We start from the raw sequence: 22,091 nt of genomic DNA on the forward strand, positions 1-22,091 counted from the left end.
CATGAGATGCTACCCAACAGTGAATGAAGTATGTTTGTAAAAACAAACATACTTCATTCACTAATAAAATAATATGGGAAACATAGTTTTCCCATATTATTTTAGTATGTAAATTTACACAAATAATAAATGTTATGTTTTATATTGGTGAGTATTGCATTTCATATGGAATTTTAAATTATATTGCTTAATTATTATTGTTAGAAAAAATGCAATTGTAAATTGATAGAATCAAATTGTTGGAAAGCTAATCCAATATTCTTCCAGCTGAACTAATTGATCTAACAACTGAATTTAGAATGTTTATATAATATAATGTTGAAAGCATACTGTTTTCTATGACATATTGCCAGATATCTGATAAAGATATGTAATGTAAACTACAGTTTAAAATTTTATTTAATTTATAAAGATATGAAGTAATTCAAAATGTAGAAAAATGCCTATAAATTGTGCAATCATGTAAAACATATTTTACAGTATTTTATGCAATGCAAATGCTGTACAGTGTCAATTATCCAAAATAATTGGGTGAACAATTTTAGATATGGAAATTTGATGGAATAACTGATTACATTTGGTAAAAAAAGAATAAAAAGATTAATATGTTTAAAAATAAATACCTTAAATAGAGTATTCTATTACAATAATAAAAAGGGCTTGGTAAGAGACATAGAAATTTAATACACATAAATTATAAGAAATATTAAAAAAAAAAATTGTTTTTAATAAATTAAACATGTATTGGCCTTTTAATTCATTCTATAACATACTGATGAAACTTCGAATTCAAAGTAAAAAATGCATAATAGTAAATTAATATTAAATAAAGTATAGTTCTCACGTAAAAATTATTTATTACAGTTTTTTTTTTTAAAGAAGACACTTATTTTGCTTTCCTTTACATAGTTTTTCTTGTATAATGATGATAAACCTCTACCTTACTTGATTGTCATGAGAGTTGAAAAATTGCTTAAGGCTGCATTTCTAATCATTGTCAGTGCTGTTTCTAATGTATCAATTGCTGATGCATTTGGTGTATTAAAAGCCTATACTCATTACTCATGTTTTTTTTTTTTGTATGCTAATAAAGAAAACCTAACACTAGTGTTGATAATGAGATAGATTGATGCAAAAGATTGCTAACAATCATTATTATGTCAAAAATTTGCAATTTCTGGAATTAGTATTCTATCAAGTTGATTCTGGTTAATCAATTTTTTTTTTATTTTGTATAATTGATTTTTGAATAATTGACACTCTACTGTAATCATAAATGGCTTTCTAGTAAATAATTATTTTTATTTACTTTCTAGTAAATCTAGCCAATTTAATCAATTTAATAGAAATTTTATTTTGGAATATTTAGTATACATGAAAACTGAATTAACAAAAATTTACAATAATTTTAAANCAATCATTTAAATAAAAGGTCCAATGGCAAAATATTAAAATGATTGTTGATTTTTAAGATAAAAGCAAAACAAATAACATCTGAAATGCAATACTCACCAATATAAAACATAACATTTATTATTTGTGTAAATTTACATACTAAAATAATATGGGAAACTATGAAATAATGCATGAGATGCTACCCAACAGTGAATGAAGTATGTTTGTTTTTACAAACATACTTCATTCACTGTTGGGTAGCATCTCATGCAGTTATTCATTGTACAGGCTATTGTCCACCATCACCTTCAAAGTAGTCTCCATAGAAAAGTAGATACCATAGAAAAGTAAAGTATTGCATTTTAGATGTTATTTGTTTTGCTTTTATCTTAAAAATCAACAATCATTTAAATAAAAGGTCCAATGGCAAAATATTAAAATGAACAATGAAACTAATGCCCTTCCAAGATAAAATTTAAAGTGCTAAATTGTTTGCAGGGAGAGTTAGTAATTATAAATTGTTTGCTCTTTTCTCATAATGAATCAACCATGTTTATTATAAAAAAACAAATTAGAAATGTGATAATATCTTCCAGTCATGAAGCAAAAAATTGCAAAGATGATCAAAAATCCAACCATCAAAAAAAATAAAAAACACTTTAAGTGTTATAACTGATCTTCAGTCATAAAAGAATGTTCTGAGTAGGTCTGTTATCTATGAAGAAACAAAGCATTTGTTTGATCATTTTAGTGCAAGTATTAATCTAGATCAGGGATTCTCATAAAGCATTTTATTATTTCACAAAATTATTTATTTGCAGAAGGAAATTTTTCCTGTTGCAGGGGGAAATACATAGTTAGATTAATAAATTACACATTATTAAATCAGTTAACAAAATATCTGTAATGAATAGTTGTTTTACATTAGTCTACATATTAGTTTTATCTTGACATATTTTACAATAGAGAGACAAATTACTGTTTGCATTTCTACAATTATGCAACAATGTTCAGATTGATCATTATTTCGAATTTACTTAGATAGTTTAGTTTCCAGCATTTTTATGCTCTTGGTAAAATAGTTGTATACTTTATAAAGGTCTTTTTTATTCATATTATTTAAGTTTTTTCTATATTCATGTGATGATTCTCCTTGTAGAATTTGAGTAATGTTGAGGGAATCACGTATTTTTGAGAGTCTTTGACATTTTAGAAGTAGATGTTCCATTGAAAGTTCTTCAGATTTGCACCATAGACAATGATTATTTGAAAGATCAATATAAGTATTATTAATATAAATAGAGTATTTATTTAAATGTAATTGTGCTACCAGTCTTTTTACATTTAAGTTAATTGGTTTCATTATATATGGTTGTAAAGAAGGTATATTTAGTATTTCTAAATACCAGGGATGATAGGAACTGTGATTCAGGCTGATTTGATCAGAATTTATAGACCAGGATATTGCTGATTCCATTAATATAGTATAGCCATACTTCCAGTCTAGGATATTATCTTTAAATAATAAATTAGATACTCCAAAAGAATTTAGTATGCGATTTAATTTGGTTTGCCAGGATTCTTAGAAAGCATTATTTGTGGCTGTATATGTGACTATGGAAAATGGCTCATAATTGCACCTGTGTGAAACATAATAAGAATTTATTCCATAGTATTCACATTCCCTTGCATTTAGGATTTATTATCCAAAATGAACTTCATTCAAAAACCACCAAATGGCAACTATTTTGATGATAGATAGTGAGTTAAGTTACAACATTGGCTTTCTGTATTGGTGAACTATGAAAATTGACTAGTAATCGCACATAGTTAATGCAGTTAGGTTAGGCCCTTTCTTTTCTCCTTCTCCTCCTGAAGATTTAAATAAAGTTATACCGGATGTTGAAAGGATGGGTGAGGGTCTTAACAGCACCCAAAAGGAGTATTTCCGATGAAAAGCTTTCTTCACTTGATGTAACCACACAGTCAAAACACAAGATGAAGTAAGGTATTGGAAAGCCATACATAATTCAAGGGGATGGATGAATCGTAACAATATAGTCACTGTGAGAGCTGACAAATTCAGAAGCATAGTACTAATGAAAAGGAACACGTATAGAAACAGCTTACATGAATACATACACAACACTGAATGCACTAAGACCCCTGAGAAGATTCAAGCTAGGGTAAAGCATATAAGTAATTCCCCATTAGCTGGAATACTCAAAGTAACTAGGGCAACACTCTTGGTGCCGATTTCCCCACGCTTGTTCACTTTTGTCAAACTCCATAAAACTGGTAAACAACTACACCTGTCGTCGACAAATCAAGATCTCCATCTATTCTTATGGAGTGTATGCTCAAATTTTTTTAAGCAGCAACATGGAAGAATATCCATACACTGTGTCCAGTCTGGTGGAATTGATTCACAGATGCCCTCCAAGCCCTCCAAGTTGCCAAGAACGTTTAGCCCTTGGCAACTTGGCGGGCTTTATAGTATGTGATTTTGAGTCCATGTTCCCTTCCATTCATATTGAACGATGTTTTTGTGAATTATGAGACTTCCTCATTCATAACATCAACAACTCTTCCAGATATATTTCCAACATCTTAGAATTAGCACATCTTATATGTCACACAGCCTTTTTTGTATTTGAAGGAGATACTTTCCTTCAGAGTAGAGAGGTACCCATGGGTAGTCCCATCTCAGGAACACTTTGTGAGTTGGTGGTCAGGCAACTTGAGCAGTATGTCTTACCTGGCATAAGCAATGACATAAAGTTGTACTCTAGATATGTGGATGATTTGTTGATTATTTGGAGAAGAAAACCAAACTTGTCAGTGTTCATCAAGGCTTTCAATGATAACGCTTACGGCCTCTTGTTGCAGGTGGAACAACAAAATTCCACCATGTACACTTTCTTGATATAGACATCATGATACAACATGGCCAATTAAGAACTAAGGTATTCCGTAAGATTTCATATGCTCCGCTTTTCATCCATGCAAACTCTCATGATCCTTTTGGTTACAAGATCTCTGCTTTTAAGGCCCTATAGTAAGAAAGGCTTACACCCATTGTTTGAATGCAGAAGATAGGAGAATAGAACTGGAGTATATTTCAAGTGTAGCTAGGCAGCATGGTTACCCTGCATACCTAATTAATGATCTTGTTGCACATTGGGAATAACCAGCAGAAACACCACTTAGAGGAGACAAGTCCTTTTTTATCTATTACTTACAGCAAGATCCTTACCAACACCTACAAACAAATAGCCACTTTAAAAATAATAAGATCACTTACAGGAGATTCCAGCAGTTTTCTCTTGTTTAAGAAACAATAAGGACCAATTGGATTGAAATAATATTCCAGGTGTATATTCTATCCCTATTTACAATCATAGGGTAAACCATCCTGGTGAATATATTTGTGCTACCACATGTTGTCTTAAAACAAGGATCAAAGAACATAAATACTCCATTCAAAAAGGTCTTTCCACTACAGCATTGGCTTCTTATGCCATTGATAATGACATCACGGTGGACTTTGATAATGCATGATTACTACAATGGTGCAAGGACCAGGCCAGCCTAAAATATCTCAAACAGCTGGAGATATTTAAAGCATTCAAGAAGGGAACAGCCATCAATTTTAATTAAAGAAACAGACTTGCTGGCAGCAGTGTGGAGGGCATATTTTGATGTATAATAGATTGTCATCAAGTTTATCTTTATAATTTATATAAATATCAAATTTTTAAAATAAGAAGCCAGTTTGAAGACTCATTATTTTAAAAAGCTACATTGAGCATGTACGTATCTTCAAGATATGCAATTTTTAAAGTTTTGGAAGATGCATTCTTTTACAAACATTCCAAAGCATTGAAACCTGATGATGACTGTTAAAGATGGAAAAAAATGTTTGTTTATAAGAGAATTAATGCTGGTTATAGGTAATTGCTTATTTATTTATTGAATTCTACACCAGTAATATCGTTATGATTATAAGAGTAAATAAATACATGCAAGCTATAATAATTATTTTTTAATTTTACTTTAAAATAAAATAAATGAAAACATTCTTCAAATGAAAATGTTTTTATTTTTTAATTATATACTTTCAATCATCTAACTATTTTTTAATGTACAGTCGACCCCCCTATAATTACGATTTCTATAAAACTACGAAAAAATATACGTATTTTGGAAATGTTGAGTCGGATTAGTGTAGAATCGATTAATTTTATGGAAGAAAACCTTTCAATCAGCCGTAGTCCGTAAACTTGACACGTGTCGGGCTGTGATTGGAACGACTTGTAAGAAATCGGATTCCTAATAAATTGGAACGTATCTATATCTTATAGGGGGGGTCGACTGTATAGTATTTCTTCCTTCTGTATTCAGTTTCCATATTTGTATCTGTAGTAATGTGAGAAATATAATCCCTAAAATATAGAACTTATTTTGTATTTAATTCAATTTTTAATTTTTAAAGTTGTCAATAAATGATGACTTATCTTAGTGCTCTTTTAATCATTATTATTTTCATGTATTAAATTTTGTGTGTGATCAATAAAACATCTATAATTATGATATTTTACATTCATTCATATTTGATTCTTAATATTTTCTATTAAGTTTTATAGAATTACTTAATTTTTTATAATAATAATATCCCTTAAGATTATTTTTATTAGGCTGCAATTTGAAAAAATTGTAGACCTATAAATTCCCACTGTTGTCCATCTGTCCTTCATTAATCGTGACAACAGTGACAAATACATGAAAATCAAGACCAGATGTCGAAAGCTTATACTATGTTTGCACACAATCCACGACTCACTTCGATCTCGATTTAACTACAATCTGGATTGTAACTGTCGCCAGATAAACATCGAGCTATTCACACAGGCAATCCGTTTGAGAAGAACCCTGCTATTACACACAATGATAAAACTGACATAACTACACGGTTAGTCACGAACACCAACAAACAAAATGGAAGTTTTGGTTAGAAGTAAATACTTTTTCTTGCCACATATCTAATGATAGACAGACGTCTTTTTTATTTCTCTGCTGATAGCCTGACATGTGTTCCGCAGCCATCTTGTATTTTCTCACATGCATGGGATTGTGGGATCACTCCTATGACTGGATCTAGTTTCAAGAACTCTCTTGAGTCGATCATGATTGAACCTCGTTTTAGTCAAGATTGAAACAGTCTAGAGAGGTCGCACCACGGCATAGTCGCCAACCTTGGTCACAATCTAGATCGAAATGCTCGGTGCAAACGGGGTATTAGGGCAGGAGACCCTAATTAACTATATATGAACTTCTGATTTGGGCCTAAAGTAACATTATTTCAATTCAAAAATTTTCTCCAGAACAGAGATACATGATTTTTTCTCCAGAACAAATTAGATACATAATTGGCATGACTTTATTGTTAACAGGAAAAGTGTGATGTGCAGGGGCAAAATATTATTAAACAGTGCATTGTGACAAAACATTGCAGCCTGGCATTGTGATGATGTCACAATAAATAACTGTTCATTTCATATAATATTAAATGTACAAAGGCTGTTTCTTTTTCAATCTCTGATGGTCCATAAAATGAAGATAAGAAATAGGAAGTCTTCACACATTAAAAAGTTCCAAGATGGGTGGAAGTCTTCACCATCTTTAAACACCCAGCGTATAGATAGCCCCAATTCAACACTGAGTGATTTTCACCTCTTTCCTGAACTGAAAACGTGGCTAGGAGAGCAGAGGTTTGAGACTAATGACAATCTTCAAAACAATGTTGTTGAGGCCATCTCATTTCACTGGTGACAACATTCTATAAAGAGGGAATTGCAAAGTTCATTTACAGATTCAATCTTCACGATAATTACCTAAAAAAATAACCATGTTTATACCTAATTTTTGGTAATAAATTCATTTTGTTATTTGCATTTGTCTTTGTTTTATGGACCATCAGAACAGAGGTTGAAAAAGAAACAGCCCTCATATATCATATCTTCTTAGCAATATTACTATAATAATGTTTTTTTTTTCCCTAGTCTGGTAGAATTTTTGTTCGAAATTTATCTTACACAGTTACAGAGGAAGAATTAGAAGAACTATTTAAAAAATTTGGTTGGTTGACATAATTTTGATTGTAATTAACTTGTTTTGTAATTATGTTTATAATTATTTTTAAATTTTTAGGTCCTTTAACTGAAGTTCATCTACCTGTAGATGGATACACAAGAAAAATAAAAGGTTTTGCATTTATAACTTTCATGTTTCCTGAACATGCAGCAAAAGCTTTTTCAGAGCTTGATGGTTCATGTTTTCAAGTAAGTTATTTCATTTAAATAATTACTTTTTTTTTTAATTTCATTAATTTAGAAGAAATATTTTACAAAAGGGTCGCAATTTACATCTATTGCCAGCTAAACAGAAAAAGGTGGAAGAAAAAACGATAACAGGTCTGATCAAAATAATTTAGATATATCTTAAATATTTTAATTTGTCATGATGTATTTTTAATTATTATTTCAAATTTAAAGGTTATAAGCAGAAAAAACTATCTGAATTAAAAGAACTGTCAGACAGGTAATAATTAATTTTTATAGTATTATACATATATTTAAAGTTGTTAATTAAAATGTTAAATTTGTGTTAGTATTATCTGTTAGGATTTTCAAAATATCAAAATAATGTTAAGTTTTATCATCATCATTATACTATTTTTATTAATTATTTTTAGTAATTAAAGCGTGACTTTTAGTTACTATTTAGTGCAGTTTATTAATTAAGACATTTGTTGTTGTAAAATTTTTCATTGTCTTTAATGCTAAATTTTTTTATAATTATAATAAATCTATAAATACAATGAAAACTAATGAAGGAATTTAAATGATTAAATGAATTAATTAGGCTTATAAACAAATTTTTAATAGTTATAGTTTTATTATATATCATATTAGTTGAGATAAACAAGCTATACCTGGGAAAATGATATATTAAGTAAAGGTAATACATTCATATAAAAATATATATGTGGAAAAAGAATATGTATGTATAATGAACTTAAAATATAATAGGTCAGACCAAAAGCAATTTCACATTGAAATTTACTCTAAATACATTCTATAGTCTGATAAGGATTTAGCCATTCTCATGTTATATTTGAACAGAACAAACAACATGAATTGCTTAAAACAAAATAAAAAGGAAATAATATTAACTAAAAAATTACCAATAAAGATTTCAGCCATCCCATAAGAGAGCTGTTTTCATCATTCCTACCATACTTTGTTTTTGTCAATGCTCACGAAGATCATTTCCTTCTTTTTTGGTGTTAATCATCATATATATATATATATATATATATATTTTATGGCTATTGCAACCTTTTCTATTCTTCTCCGTGGTATCATTTTCAATTCATTTTTGAAAATGATATCACATATTTGTGCATGCTCCCATTGTATATGGGTAGCTTTGTTGCTAAATAAAATACTTTCCTTACTGGAACCACACAATAAATAAAAATCAACACCTTTAAACATCCAGCAAATCGTTTTTTAATATTTAAAAACGCTTTCGAACGCTTTAAGCGATCATCGTCAGTTAACATTTGTGAATCGAACGAAGAAATTCGAAAATTACGTAAAACGAAATTCAAAAAGCGGTTACATAAATATATGTAAATACGTTAACATTTACCAAGTTTAAATAATCTTAAGAATTATAAAAGTTAAAACTAAATAAAGAAATAAAATAAATTATATGCATCCAATAAAAATTATCTTATATAATCTTCCCGCTTACATAAATTACGTCACTCATCGTAGAAGGATTTCCATGCCGACGATAATCCGTCAGCATCCCTATGATTAATACAGCTTGTGTGCATTTGCGCCTTGTGAATTTCTAGTTTTTCCAGATGTTTCACAGCCTGCCTGGATTTTGTGGCTTTAATGATCGACGCCCGATCCCAAAAGACTTCGATATTCTGCTGCTTGGCAAAGGCCGCAAGCACCGTAGAGTCTATGTTTTTATTGACTGATTGCTTATGTTCAGCAATCCTTTTCTTTAAGTTTCTTAAGGTTGCCCCTATGTACACTAGATTGGTGTTAAATCTACGGTCTTTTAATGGTATAGAGTACACCCCTGCCATTGCGCTGTGTTCGTAATTGCCTTTATCGTTCCTTAAGAGCCTGTATACGGTGGGATTACGTTTGTAAACTATCCGTACATCCTTATCCCTGGTAACTTTCTTAACCATTCCTTTAAGGAACGGTATGTAATTGAGTACGATTCTCTCTTTGCGTTGATTCCCTCCCTGAGAGGGGAGTCGCTTCCGACAATTCGCGATGAGGGCATCTATTCTTTCTCTATAGTATCCTTGCTGCATCGCCATGTTTTTATATACTCTAATTCTTTGTAAGTGTCGCAGACGCTGGTGCAATGCGTGTGTGCCCTCCTTATCCATGAACGAAAAACGGCCATTTTATATGCTCAAGGTCTGCGGAGCAGACCTTGAGCATATAAAATTATTTAAACTTGGTAAATAGATTATTTAAACTTGGTAAATGTTAACGTATTTACATATATTTATGTAACCGCTTTTTGAATTTCGTTTTACGTAATTTTCGAATTTCTTAGTTCGATTCACAAATGTTAACTGACGATGATCGCTTAAAGCGTTCGAAAGCGTTTTTAAATATTAAAAAACGATTTGCGGGATGTTTAAAGGTGTTGATTTTTATTTAGCTTTGTTGCTCTAGATTTTTTGCAGTAGATCTTGTGCAGATCTCTTTTCAATGTTCTAATTGACTGAACAGTTGTCTTTAGGGCTACTATCTATATACAATTTTAATTCTCTTCCCTTTTCATTATTTAATTTAAGGGGATCTAATAAACTCTTGCTTTTTCTGTTTGAAATAATCTTCCTTCTTTTTGTTAACAAATATTAACAATAAACTTTTGTTTGTTGTTAATATTTGTCCATTGAGCATGAAAAATATTCCATATTATAGTTTTTGAAAAGTTATAATCTTGTCCTACTTTTTATGTAAGTAATCTCTTTGTATAATGTCTCTTATGTACTTGAAATAAGGATTAAATTCTTTTGACTGATATTTGTTTATTTTGCCCTGAAAAATCATGAGGTCTGAATAATTTCTTGATGGTATGACATCTAAGATGATTAAACAAAAAATGGCATACTTAAACTGGAACTATATAATCAACTAACAGACACCTAAATGGCAAATTTCAGCATATAATAAATAAAGAAATTTTAATATTTTCGGCCATCTTTTAGAGACTCTCATCAGGAACGAATGCACAAAAAACACAAAAACGGTTCTATTCTTTGAAAATTTCCAACTTTTGAACTTCACTGCACTCCAATTTTTAAACATTTAAATGATGTTTGATACAGAAATTGTTACATTTACATTGCATTAAATAAACAATTATTTTTTAAAAATGAAATTATGTTCTGTGGCAGTTTAAAAGTTAGTCCGACATTTTTAACATTTAAACAATGTTCAATGCGGAAATAGTTTTTTTTACATCACATAAATTAAATAAATAATTACAAATAAAATTATTATTATACTCTGTGGCAATCTAAATAGTACTTCCACGATTGCAGTACTGTAATATAGTCAAAGTTAATACAATCTCCCTTCATGCCCGCTATATAAATTTCTAGAGCCTCTAACAAACGTAAGTCATGCCAGTCAAAAACCTTATGTATAAGAGTAACTTCATCCCAACAGAGAAAACCCTGGGTTTGGTAGCATACTGGGCAAGGGCTGTATTATAATTCCCCTTGGCCACATCATATTTGCAGTTGCATATTCTGGCTTCAACGGATCTGTATGTGGATCCGATGTATGATATACATCTGTTGAATCCATCCTGCATTGTATCTAAGATGATCACAGAGTGAACCACAGTACTACTACTCAAACTTTTAAAAATGCAGTATAATTTTAATTCTCAAAACATTTTTGGTTGTTTAAGATGACTGAAAACATTTGAAAATTAAAATTTTACTGTATTCTTAATCTCTTCAAGGCCAAGTTTTATGATAGCTGCATGCAACCATAGGCCAAGTTTTTGTCTGAGTTAAGCTTAACATTAAGCTGACATTTACAAAACTTATTTCTTTTGGTTTATTTATGAATAATAATACAACATTTTTATATGTGTACCGTTTTATTTGTAAAAAGTTTATTTTTCATTGCCATATGGCAACAATGTATGATTCCTTCACTAAATAAAGGCACTGTGATGTCACCTCTCATGTGATAATTTTCATTAATTAGTTCATTAAATAAAAAAATCACTAATGTGTTTAGTATCTTACCTGTATAAATATAAAAATTTTGATTTTTTTATCACTGGTTAACATTGTTGGCTTGTGAATTGCCATTTTTTAATAAACTCTTGCTGCAAGCTCCAATTTAAAGCAGTTTATGCTGATGTGCAAAAGAAAAATTTGAAGATGGTTTTAGTGGCTAGAAGTGGTCAGTCAAATGACATCATTGGATTTTTTTAAATTTTACCAAAATTAACACAGTCTATTGTTAAAAAATGTATTACATTGTAAACGAGTATACTCAGGTTTGACCAAATGATGCCACTAGGCTTGTCCCAAGTGTGGCCTTGAATAGGTTTGCTCAAGACCACATTAGAAGTTTGAGCGGTAGTACTGTGGTTTATGACAAGTTCAGTTTTCAGAAAAGTGTGATTACAGAGTGATATTTATCTCAAAGTCAAACAGGCTTAAGTTATAGATAAGATAATCTAGATTATAATAGTCAACTGTTATGTAGCAGTTGAATGTGCTGGATGCATCCATCATTTACTACGAGTTGGCAACCTATGTCCCTAGGCCTCATACAACCTGCATTAATATTTTGTGCGATATTATATAATATTATAATATATAATATATTAATATTATAATTTATTTATTTATATTAATATTAATATAATATTAATAAATATATCAATTTTCCAACTTAAGGAAGTATGCAGTAACAATTCTATCATTATTTTCTACAAGTTACATATGTGAACAGTTTCTTCCACAATGAATTTATTAAAAAACTGAAACAAGAAATCAGATGGCTGCATCTGTTCAAAAGTATTAAATGTTGCCTCCACATAGAAAAAGGTTGCCCATCAATGATTTACCATATGGTTACATTTTACACATAATTTTTAAAGAACTCTAGTTACTTTTTTAACTATTTTCAATCTCATTTGTCACTTGCAGCCTTGTCATTCTCACATGATATTCAAACAAATGGATAGATAGACAGACATGAATTCAATTTTATATATATAGATTTCTTTAATTGTAAGATGCTAGTCATTCTTGATATCAAACTTTTCAGGAAAGAAAAATTTTAAAGTAATTTTGATTTTATTACGTTTTGTTAAATAATAACAACTTAGAAAAATATTACAAATGCCATAAAATATGTAATGTTTGGCACACTATTTTTACATTCTTTTGCATATAAATAACTTCTCTTGTAATGGTGCATCATAATAATGTGATGCACCATTAAATGTGATCATGAAATGTGATCATTTAAACATTAAAAAAGGAGTTTATATTAAACACTCCATATCAGCAAAGTTCATTTGAACTAATGTGGCTCTTGAGCAGCATTGCCAAATGTATATTATTAGTGTATAATGCATCATGTCTTGCAATGACTTTTGATTGTTTTTTTAGGACTGTGAATATAAGATGCATCTCTCTTTTAGATATATAAAAATGAATAAAAATTTGATCTTAGAATGAAAGATACACCTGTACATGTTTACCAAGTGTTTACCATGTTTCATGTTTATCAAATTTACAAATTTGCAAGAACACTTTATTTACAAAATGATCAATTTCTTTTTATAGTTTCTGAAAAATTATTTTAATTTCTGTAAAATGTTAATAAGAATATAAATATTGTTCTTTTATTAGAATTTTCTGAAACTAATATTTTTTGAAATAGTTCTCACAACTGGAATTCACTTTTTCTTGGAGCTGACGCTGTTGCTGAAGTTCTGGCTGAAAAATATAACAAAACAAAGGCTGAAATATTAGATGCAGTGAGTTTTAGATGAAGTATTTATAATTATATTTCAAGAAATATTTTACTGATGATAATTTTAAAAATTTTAATATCTTTGAAACAATTGTACTAAATATTAATGATTTGAAATAACTTTTTAAATAGGAAACGAAAGACAGTGTTGCTGTACGTATGGCTTTAGGAGAGACAGAATTAGTAACAGAAACAAAACAATTTCTTCTCGATCATGGAATCCAATTAGATTCTTTTGGCCAGCCAACTGCTGAACGCAGCAAAACTGTTATTCTAGTAAAAAATTTACCAGCAAATACTAAACCAGATGCCATAAATGAATTATTTTCTAAATTTGGTGTAGTTACAAGAGTTATTTTGCCACCTTTTGGAATAACAGCTATAGTGGAATTTGAGGTACCTGCAGAAGCAAGAGCTGCTTTTAAAGCATTGGCATATAGTAAGGTAACTATAATAATAATAATAATTTTCTTGTGGTTTTTTACATTTCTAAATAATTATATCTTTTAATTATTATTGCCTTACTGTCCTTATTCAATTTATTATATATTTGTCAACATGGACATTAATCATTAACAGGACAATTATACTAGCTTAATAAAGCAAGTCTGTTTTCTCTAAGAACATTTCCTCAATTCTTGTGTAAATGCTTAACACCAGTATAATTGTCCGATTAATGTCCACGTTGACAAATATATAATAAATTATATTTTTTGTGTTTGATATACATACTTGTATACACATATTGTCACATTATATTATATCAGATTGTAAAGATAAAATTTAGATATCTTGAAAAAGTTTATTGACAATTAACTCAATAATGATTACAGTCCAGTCTTGTAGATAATCACCATCAATTTGCAAGATATCTTTTGCATATAAATAACTTCTCTTGTAATGGTGAATCATAATATCTTGTGGCAAATCATATCTTGCCACCTTTGCTGCAAATTTTCAAAACTGTGAGCATAGAATGACTGGGGTTTTTCCTTGAAGAATGCCTTGAGCTTGAGGTGTTGTAATTGAGCTGTATATTGGCAATATGGTTCTGCAGGATGTGAAATAGATGATATTCAGTTTTTCTGGGTTTTAAAGTGGATGAGACAGAACCTCTCAGCTCAGACTGGCCAGCTTCTCTAAGGTTATCTTAGCACTATGAGCTGGCACAATGTCATGTTGGTAATGGACGTTTTTAATTTTTGGCTGAAGTTCTTTGTTCTTGATGTTCAAATGATAGTTGGAAGCAGCTCCATCATGATGATGCCAAATAAATGCAAATCATTGTTTTCTTCTCCACTATTAACCCTTTGACATTTGCAGCAGCTGATTGATCTTTGTTCACCCACAAATGCTTTAATAAATGCTTTGCAGGTGAGATTCTGAGCCTTTGTTGTGTTGTGGCCACTTTCGAAGTGAAAAAGCGATAGCATGCAAATGTCTTCTTTCAAAAGTTTCATATTGTCAGACATTGCTGATACATCTATTTCCAATGAAATATGTGATGAAATGACCTTTGGTTACCCTAATTACATACCTACAACAAACGTTTTAGAACATCTTTCCTCAGTTATTTCTATAAAAAAAATGTCTAAATTTTATCTTTACAACATATGTATTGTCTATTCTTTTTATTTGTATCATATCTATGCATACATTGCTGTGAGATGAAATTTCATAAATAGCTTGTATTTATTCCATAGAACTAGTAGTTTTTAAAAAATTAGTAATAATAAATAAAAAAGTCTTTAACTAATTTCTACATTTATTTGCAACTTAATCTAGAAGGAANATGCAAGAGAGCATAAGCCATGCTACAAGAATAATAGAGAAGTCATTGATAGAGCATATGCACCATAACAGTCTGTTACAACTGAGTTTGCTTATTTTGAAAATTTGAATTCATGATAGCTGCACCAAGATCACAATTCAGCAACATTGAGAAGCATGTGATCATGAAGTTTTTGTTCCTCCAGAAGAAAGGAGCATATGAGATTCACTCTGAAATATTGGTAACTCTAGGGCATAACTGTCCTTTCTTTACAACAGTGAAGTAATGGGTGCATATTTCTGAATTGGCCATTTTTGAGATAACAGTTGAACCACACTTTTGGCCCATATCAACAATGATAGATGAAAATCATGATTTGACCCTTAAAGACCACCACATTTCAGTCAAGATGATTGTCAAAATCTTGTAAATTTCTTACAAAAAATTTGATTGGTTGGCAGATTACTGTTTGTTATTTGGCTGTGAGTGACACACGCATGATTGCAGCAGTAAATAATAAATAAAAAAGTCTTTAACTAATTTCTACATTTATTTGCAACTTAATCTAGAAGGAAACAAGGAATTAAACATAAGATTTGATGAAATAAAAATAAAATCCATTGTGCTTATCTTTGTTCAAAATATAGACAGGATTTTTGTATAGTTGCAAATTTTTTAGTCTTTTTCAAAAATATTATTATAAATAGCTTATTATTTTAGGGCTTAAACATTTGTTGGTAGAGAGAGTTCAAAACATTTTCTAATTCCTACAAATCTTTATGTTTTTCTTCAACAATAGGAATTATTTCTAGAATATCTTTAAGGAAAATATCCACAAAAATTTTCATATTATTCTCTGTGGTTTCTACTTTTTTCTTCTTGATTTTTCTTCTTTTTCATTCATAATTTTACTAATTCACTAATTCATAAAGTAACCTCATCCATAAATGCTCGTTGATGCTTATCACTAAGTTTCTCCAGTTCTTCAAGATCAGATTAGTTCTCTTTACTACAAATTCTAGCAGTTGATATATCTGTAATCACATATTTCTTCAAAATTAATAGATTCACATTTTCAGTGGAATCATTATCATCATTTAGTGGAATCTGGCCATAGATCCTTCCATGATCCATTTACAATTTTTTTTAAAGATTTTTAAAATTGGGACACAATCAGCATTGATGTAATTCTTCAAACATTTCAGCATCAACTTTGTAAACTTTGTTCATTCGACTTCTTAATCAAGAAGGTAATAAAGATATTCAAGTAATACAGGTATTTACCTGTACTTCCTCATTCAATTTCTTAATCAAGGATTACTCCTTGATTAAGAAATTGAATGAGGAATTAATTTTTTTGAAGACAGAAATAACAATTTTTTAATCTTGTGGAAATTAGATTAGATTAGCTTTACAGATATGATGATAAAAAATAAAGCCAAACTTGTTGTTTGGCTTTGTAAATTTATCAGGTTTCGTGATGTCTGTTTATGTATAAAAAATAATAGTTTTTTTTTTTAAATCTTTAAATATGAAGGATTAAGTACTGATATATATTTATATATTGTTTATTGATAGAAATGTAATTATCAGTAATTAAAATTTTTTAATTTTTACTTTAGTTTCAGCATGTTCCTTTATATCTTGAGTGGGCTCCAATAAATGTCTTTAATTCATCTCCATCAAAAGAACCAAAAGTAAGTGAAATTAATAGATCAAGTTAATATTTTATAAAAACTAAAATTGTACCTTTTGTTTCTTAATTTTATGTAATTTCCATTTGTATAACTTAAATCATTTACTTTTTTTTATTTTCATAAGAAATTAAGGTGATCTTTTCTGCTTTGATCAAATCCTAATAAAAAGTAATAATTTATTCGGTTGAAAATTCAACTAAAACTATTTTCTATAAAACTTTATTAAATAAGTACTTAAAATTGTATCATAAACTTTCAAAATTAGATATTGAAAAATCATTACATAAAACAAATTTAATCTATGGCAAATGGTTTTAATTATCAGAAAATATAAGTTGTCAAAACAAATAAATAATTATTAAACAATGTTCCATAAAGTCATTGATATAAACTTAAAATAAAATTTAAAGTATTTTTGCATTTTCTAACTTTGGAGGATTCTTCATTACAAAAAAAATTATTTAAATTATAAGTGTTTTTATTAAACATTATTTAATCATTGGAAAGAGATTTTTGTTTTTTTGCTTTAATGCAACATTTTATGTGGGAAATGCTGAAAGTTTGCAACTTTTTCTAGCAAAAAAGAAAAAAAATTGATAAGCTGAATATATTTTATTCAACATAAGTAGCCTTTAACTCTATACACTTATTACAATGTTTTCCCAATTTCGTTTAGCCTCTGCAAAATGAACTCCTTAGGTTGGTCTGTAGTGTAATTAGTTATTGATAAAGTATAAATGATGTTCCTTTTCAAAAACTGGAAAAAATTTTCTAACAATTACTGGTAAAAAAACTTCATGACTTTTATAAATCATGACCAATATTGATGCTGTAAAGTTTGTGATTTTACCCAGATGCAAGAGAGCATAAGCCATGCTACAAGAATAATAGAGAAGTCATTGATAGAGCATATGCACCATAACAGTCTGTTACAACTGAGTTTGCTTATTTTGAAAATTTGAATTCATGATAGCTGCACCAAGATCACAATTCAGCAACATTGAGAAGCATGTGATCATGAAGTTTTTGTTCCTCCAGAAGAAAGGAGCATATGAGATTCACTCTGAAATATTGGTAACTCTAGGGCATAACTGTCCTTTCTTTACAACAGTGAAGTAATGGGTGCATATTTCTGAATTGGCCATTTTTGAGATAACAGTTGAACCACACTTTTGGCCCATATCAACAATGATAGATGAAAATCATGATTTGACCCTTAAAGACCACCACATTTCAGTCAAGATGATTGTCAAAATCTTGTAAATTTCTTACAAAAAATTTGATTGGTTGGCAGATTACTGTTTGTTATTTGGCTGTGAGTGACACACGCATGATTGCAGCAGTATGTATGCATGAGCATCTGCATACTGCTGCAATCGCGCGTCATTCTCACTCTCATTCACAAACGGACCTTATTTAAAAAAATAGCCCTCGTATATAAATGAGCCTCAGATATATTTTATATCTGAGGCTTGTGAGTATGAAAAAGAACAAAATATAGATCAATATAGTAATAAAAGTTTAGATGATATACATTATAAAACACAGTATGATTTCATTTCTATTTTCAGCTAGCTATGAATTGCACATATAAAATTTGAGTTTTATACATATATATGGGAAATCCTAATTAATTCAAAATTCAAGGGATGAAATACTTGGAACTTTGAATATTGAGTTTTAAATTATCTGAGATTTATATATTTCTGTACAATATGCCAAATGACATATAACTGATGTAATTTATTGAGCAAATGGAATACAGCTACATATACATAACATAACACTATTTTCATTAATTAATAATATTAATATAAATAAACTGTAGATAAATAGCTCATGTCTGGTGAGAACCTCCCATGTTGCCAGATATATTTTATAAAAAGTAAAGCAGAATTTCTCAAAATATAGCTTCAACTATTTTAAAGTGCCCAAATGTAGTATCTTAGAGCCCAACAAATATCTCACTCTGCTACTTGTAGCTCAATCTTTCAATCCTGAAACCCAGCCACATTTTATGAGATAAGAGAAAAAAGCATAGTCCATGGGTAAGGTGACACCCAAAAATGTGTTACTGTAAAAGCAAAGTCATATTGACCAGATTTGATCTATTGTACTCTTGAACTATAATGGCAGTTCAAGCTAAATAAACAAGTTAACATATGCATATCACAGTTCAGACAGAATTTTCATTTTGAATTTAAAGCTGACATATTTCGAACTAACCAAATTCCTTAATATGTAAATCTCTGTTTCCCCAGCCAAGATAAATAATATATTTACAAACTAACAGTTTTTTTAACTATCCAAATTCGAATTAACAAGGATTTTCTGTATAGCTTTTATTGCTTTGATCACTATTTTTTTTTTTAATATAATTGATTCAATTAAATTTTTAAGTTTATATATTAAATTAATATTATTTTTTATCAACAAAAACAGACTATAGAACCTGAAAGTAAAAACATTATTCCTGATAATGATACAAAAGCTGAAGATGATGATGATGATGATGATGATGATGACAATGATGATGAACCAGAAGAAGGCAGTACTTTGTTTGTGAAAAATATTAATTTTCAAACTACAGAAGAAGAACTGAGAGAAGTAAGTGTTGTATTTATTAAATAGTAGAGTATACTTTACACATACAGGAATAACTTTTTCATCTTAACATATTTAATAAATATTGTTTCTTATGAAAGTATTCTTTATTCTTTATCATATAGTTGCATAGTTTTGAGGTTTGTTTAAAAGTATTAGTGCTAAAAGAAATATTTAGAAATTAAATGTACTTGATAAAATGTTTTTGAGACAAGATATCTCATTATCAGAATCAAATGTAAAAGAACTTTGAACTACCAGTCACTGAATAAAAGTTTTTAATAATTTATTGACATTTTAACCACAAAATGATTGAAACTTAAACAACATTTTTTATTTAGAATATGAAAAGTAAATAAAATGTATATAAAGTTTAATTATTATTTTCAAATAAAAATTTGAACATTAAATATTTTAAATGACATGAATTAAGACATCAAAAAAACCCAAAAAAAAAAAGAAATAATAAAATAATAATAATTATTTACTTTTATTAAGTAATAAACTGATTCCTTCAAAATTATTAGCATTGTGTCTTGTGGATGGTGTAAATATGGAATTGCTTATCAACAGAGAAATATATTTTCTAGCTAGGTGAAAACTTAGAATTGCCACTAAAATATTAGAGAATGAAGAATAACTCCTTTTTCTAAATCAGTATCAAATTAATAGTATCATGCAAATAAGTCTGTAGCAAATATAACTTCTGTTTTACTGTTTAACATTGAAGAAGAGAATAATTTGAAGAATGTTTGAAGAAGTTGATATCTACTAAAAAAGTACATAGAATGTGGATCTGGAGCTTAAAACTAATGGGCATAGCAGAATCTTCTTGGTTAGAAAAGCTTAAACTGACATGTTGGAGAAAGGTTAAAGTTTTAAGATAAAAAGAGAGGCTCAGATATATAAGAAAGAATAAATGGATTTTCCAAAAGCAAATATGTGATATTAAATAGAGAAGACAGCTTGGTAAGATAGTTTAAATTCATGAAAGTAAATATGCTCCCAGAAAAGTATTTGATCTGTTCTCAAGAAAATATAAATGTGTACCAGAGTTTAGAAAGAACAGACATTTAATTACAATATGTGACAAGCTGGATAAGGTGTGTAATATTTCTTCCTATTAGAGAGCAAAAAGCTGCTAAATGGATGATGGCAAGAAGCTTAGATAAAATAGCAAGAACAAATATGACATCTAAATTTGATTACTTTGACTATGTTTTACTTCAGATCATTAGATATTAGAGGAATGACAATTAGTTAATTCTTGTATTATCAAATAAAGAGAAAATTCCTACAATTATCAAATGAAAAAAGTTTATCAAAACACTATAGGAACATTTAGTTGATGTTAAAGTGCTAGAAAAGATCTGATTTTTAAATAATCAATAAGATTGAAAAGTTAAAAAGACATAAACTATTCTCCAACTTTGGCATTCAAGATACTGACTAAATAACTACCACCTAGATAAGTTGGTTTCCCAGACACACTAGGTACCTTGGCTTATTAGATCAGTTGAAAAATGCTTGAATGAATGTAGGAATGGAAGAAACTCTGGTCAACTTTATCAAGAAAAACAGAGATTGCCTGCCTATGTCATTAACAATGCTTACAAGGTGATTAAGAACCTGAAGACAATTTCAATATTTCAAGTTTGTCCAATTACTGTTTTGACTAAAAATATCTCTTTCCATCCATAAGACTTGAAGCAATATATAGTTTAATGATCAGCTTTTTCTTTATGGAAAAAGCTAACAGGACACTTTGGAGAAATGTCAGTTTGAATAATTAAAAACCTGAAAAAATAGTACTGTATTTGGGTTAAATAAAATAATCCATAATTTACTTTTATTTTCTATCATATATAAGCCATATTTACCTGTAACAAAATGAATTATTTTGTTGCTATGGAAATAAAGTGAACAGGTGATTTGAGTTAGGATTAAGAAAAGCATTTTTTGGTTGGCTCGTCAGGTTTTCTCTTATACCAAATGGAATGGAAAATCTGGCCTTTTATTGATATAATGCAAAATTAACTTTAAATTTATTACAACTTTAAAAATATATTCATTTTGCTTACAATTTCTTAAGTTTTCATTTAACATTATATTCAATATAATATTTCATAATATTCAAATTCTTTTTATACTTTATAGAATTTTTAAAAAATTATTTCTATCCCACAGTGATGAAAGGTTGTATGCATATTCTGCATACTTCCATTACATTACTGTAGGATTTACAGTATACGTGGGAGTGCAAAAGTAGGTATACAGTTGATGTTATGAAAAAAATCATACAGGGAGAAATAGGAAGAAAAACATTTATTTTTATGTACAAATTAAATCACAAATAAGGAATACGAACTAATAATAATACATGTCATAGTACATTGTCGTAGTACTATGACAATGTACTATGACAGAGCCATAATCACAGATAAAACAATTTACCACAACAGACAAGACATCACACTCATTGACAAACACAATAAGATC

At 29.1% G+C, this 22,091-nt stretch overlaps 1 protein-coding gene across 1 annotated transcript in view; it reads left to right on the forward strand.

The window, feature by feature from the left end:
• Positions 1–22,091, forward strand: part of LOC111637728 (probable RNA-binding protein 19) — a 53,465-nt gene that overhangs the window by 21,707 nt on the left and 9,667 nt on the right. Inside the window, exons 14-21 of the mRNA XM_023383290.1 lie at positions 7,458–7,533; positions 7,606–7,736; positions 7,808–7,868; positions 7,950–7,995; positions 13,428–13,524; positions 13,653–13,964; positions 16,914–16,988; positions 19,431–19,595. Of these exons, the coding sequence (XP_023239058.1) occupies positions 7,458–7,533; positions 7,606–7,736; positions 7,808–7,868; positions 7,950–7,995; positions 13,428–13,524; positions 13,653–13,964; positions 16,914–16,988; positions 19,431–19,595 (963 nt within the window). The remainder of the gene's footprint in view (positions 1–7,457; positions 7,534–7,605; positions 7,737–7,807; positions 7,869–7,949; positions 7,996–13,427; positions 13,525–13,652; positions 13,965–16,913; positions 16,989–19,430; positions 19,596–22,091) is intronic.

This window comes from Centruroides sculpturatus, unplaced genomic scaffold (assembly GCF_000671375.1).
Source record: "Centruroides sculpturatus isolate CEXI.00-Female unplaced genomic scaffold, Cexi_2.0 scaffold1223, whole genome shotgun sequence".
NCBI lineage: Eukaryota > Metazoa > Arthropoda > Arachnida > Scorpiones > Buthidae > Centruroides > Centruroides sculpturatus.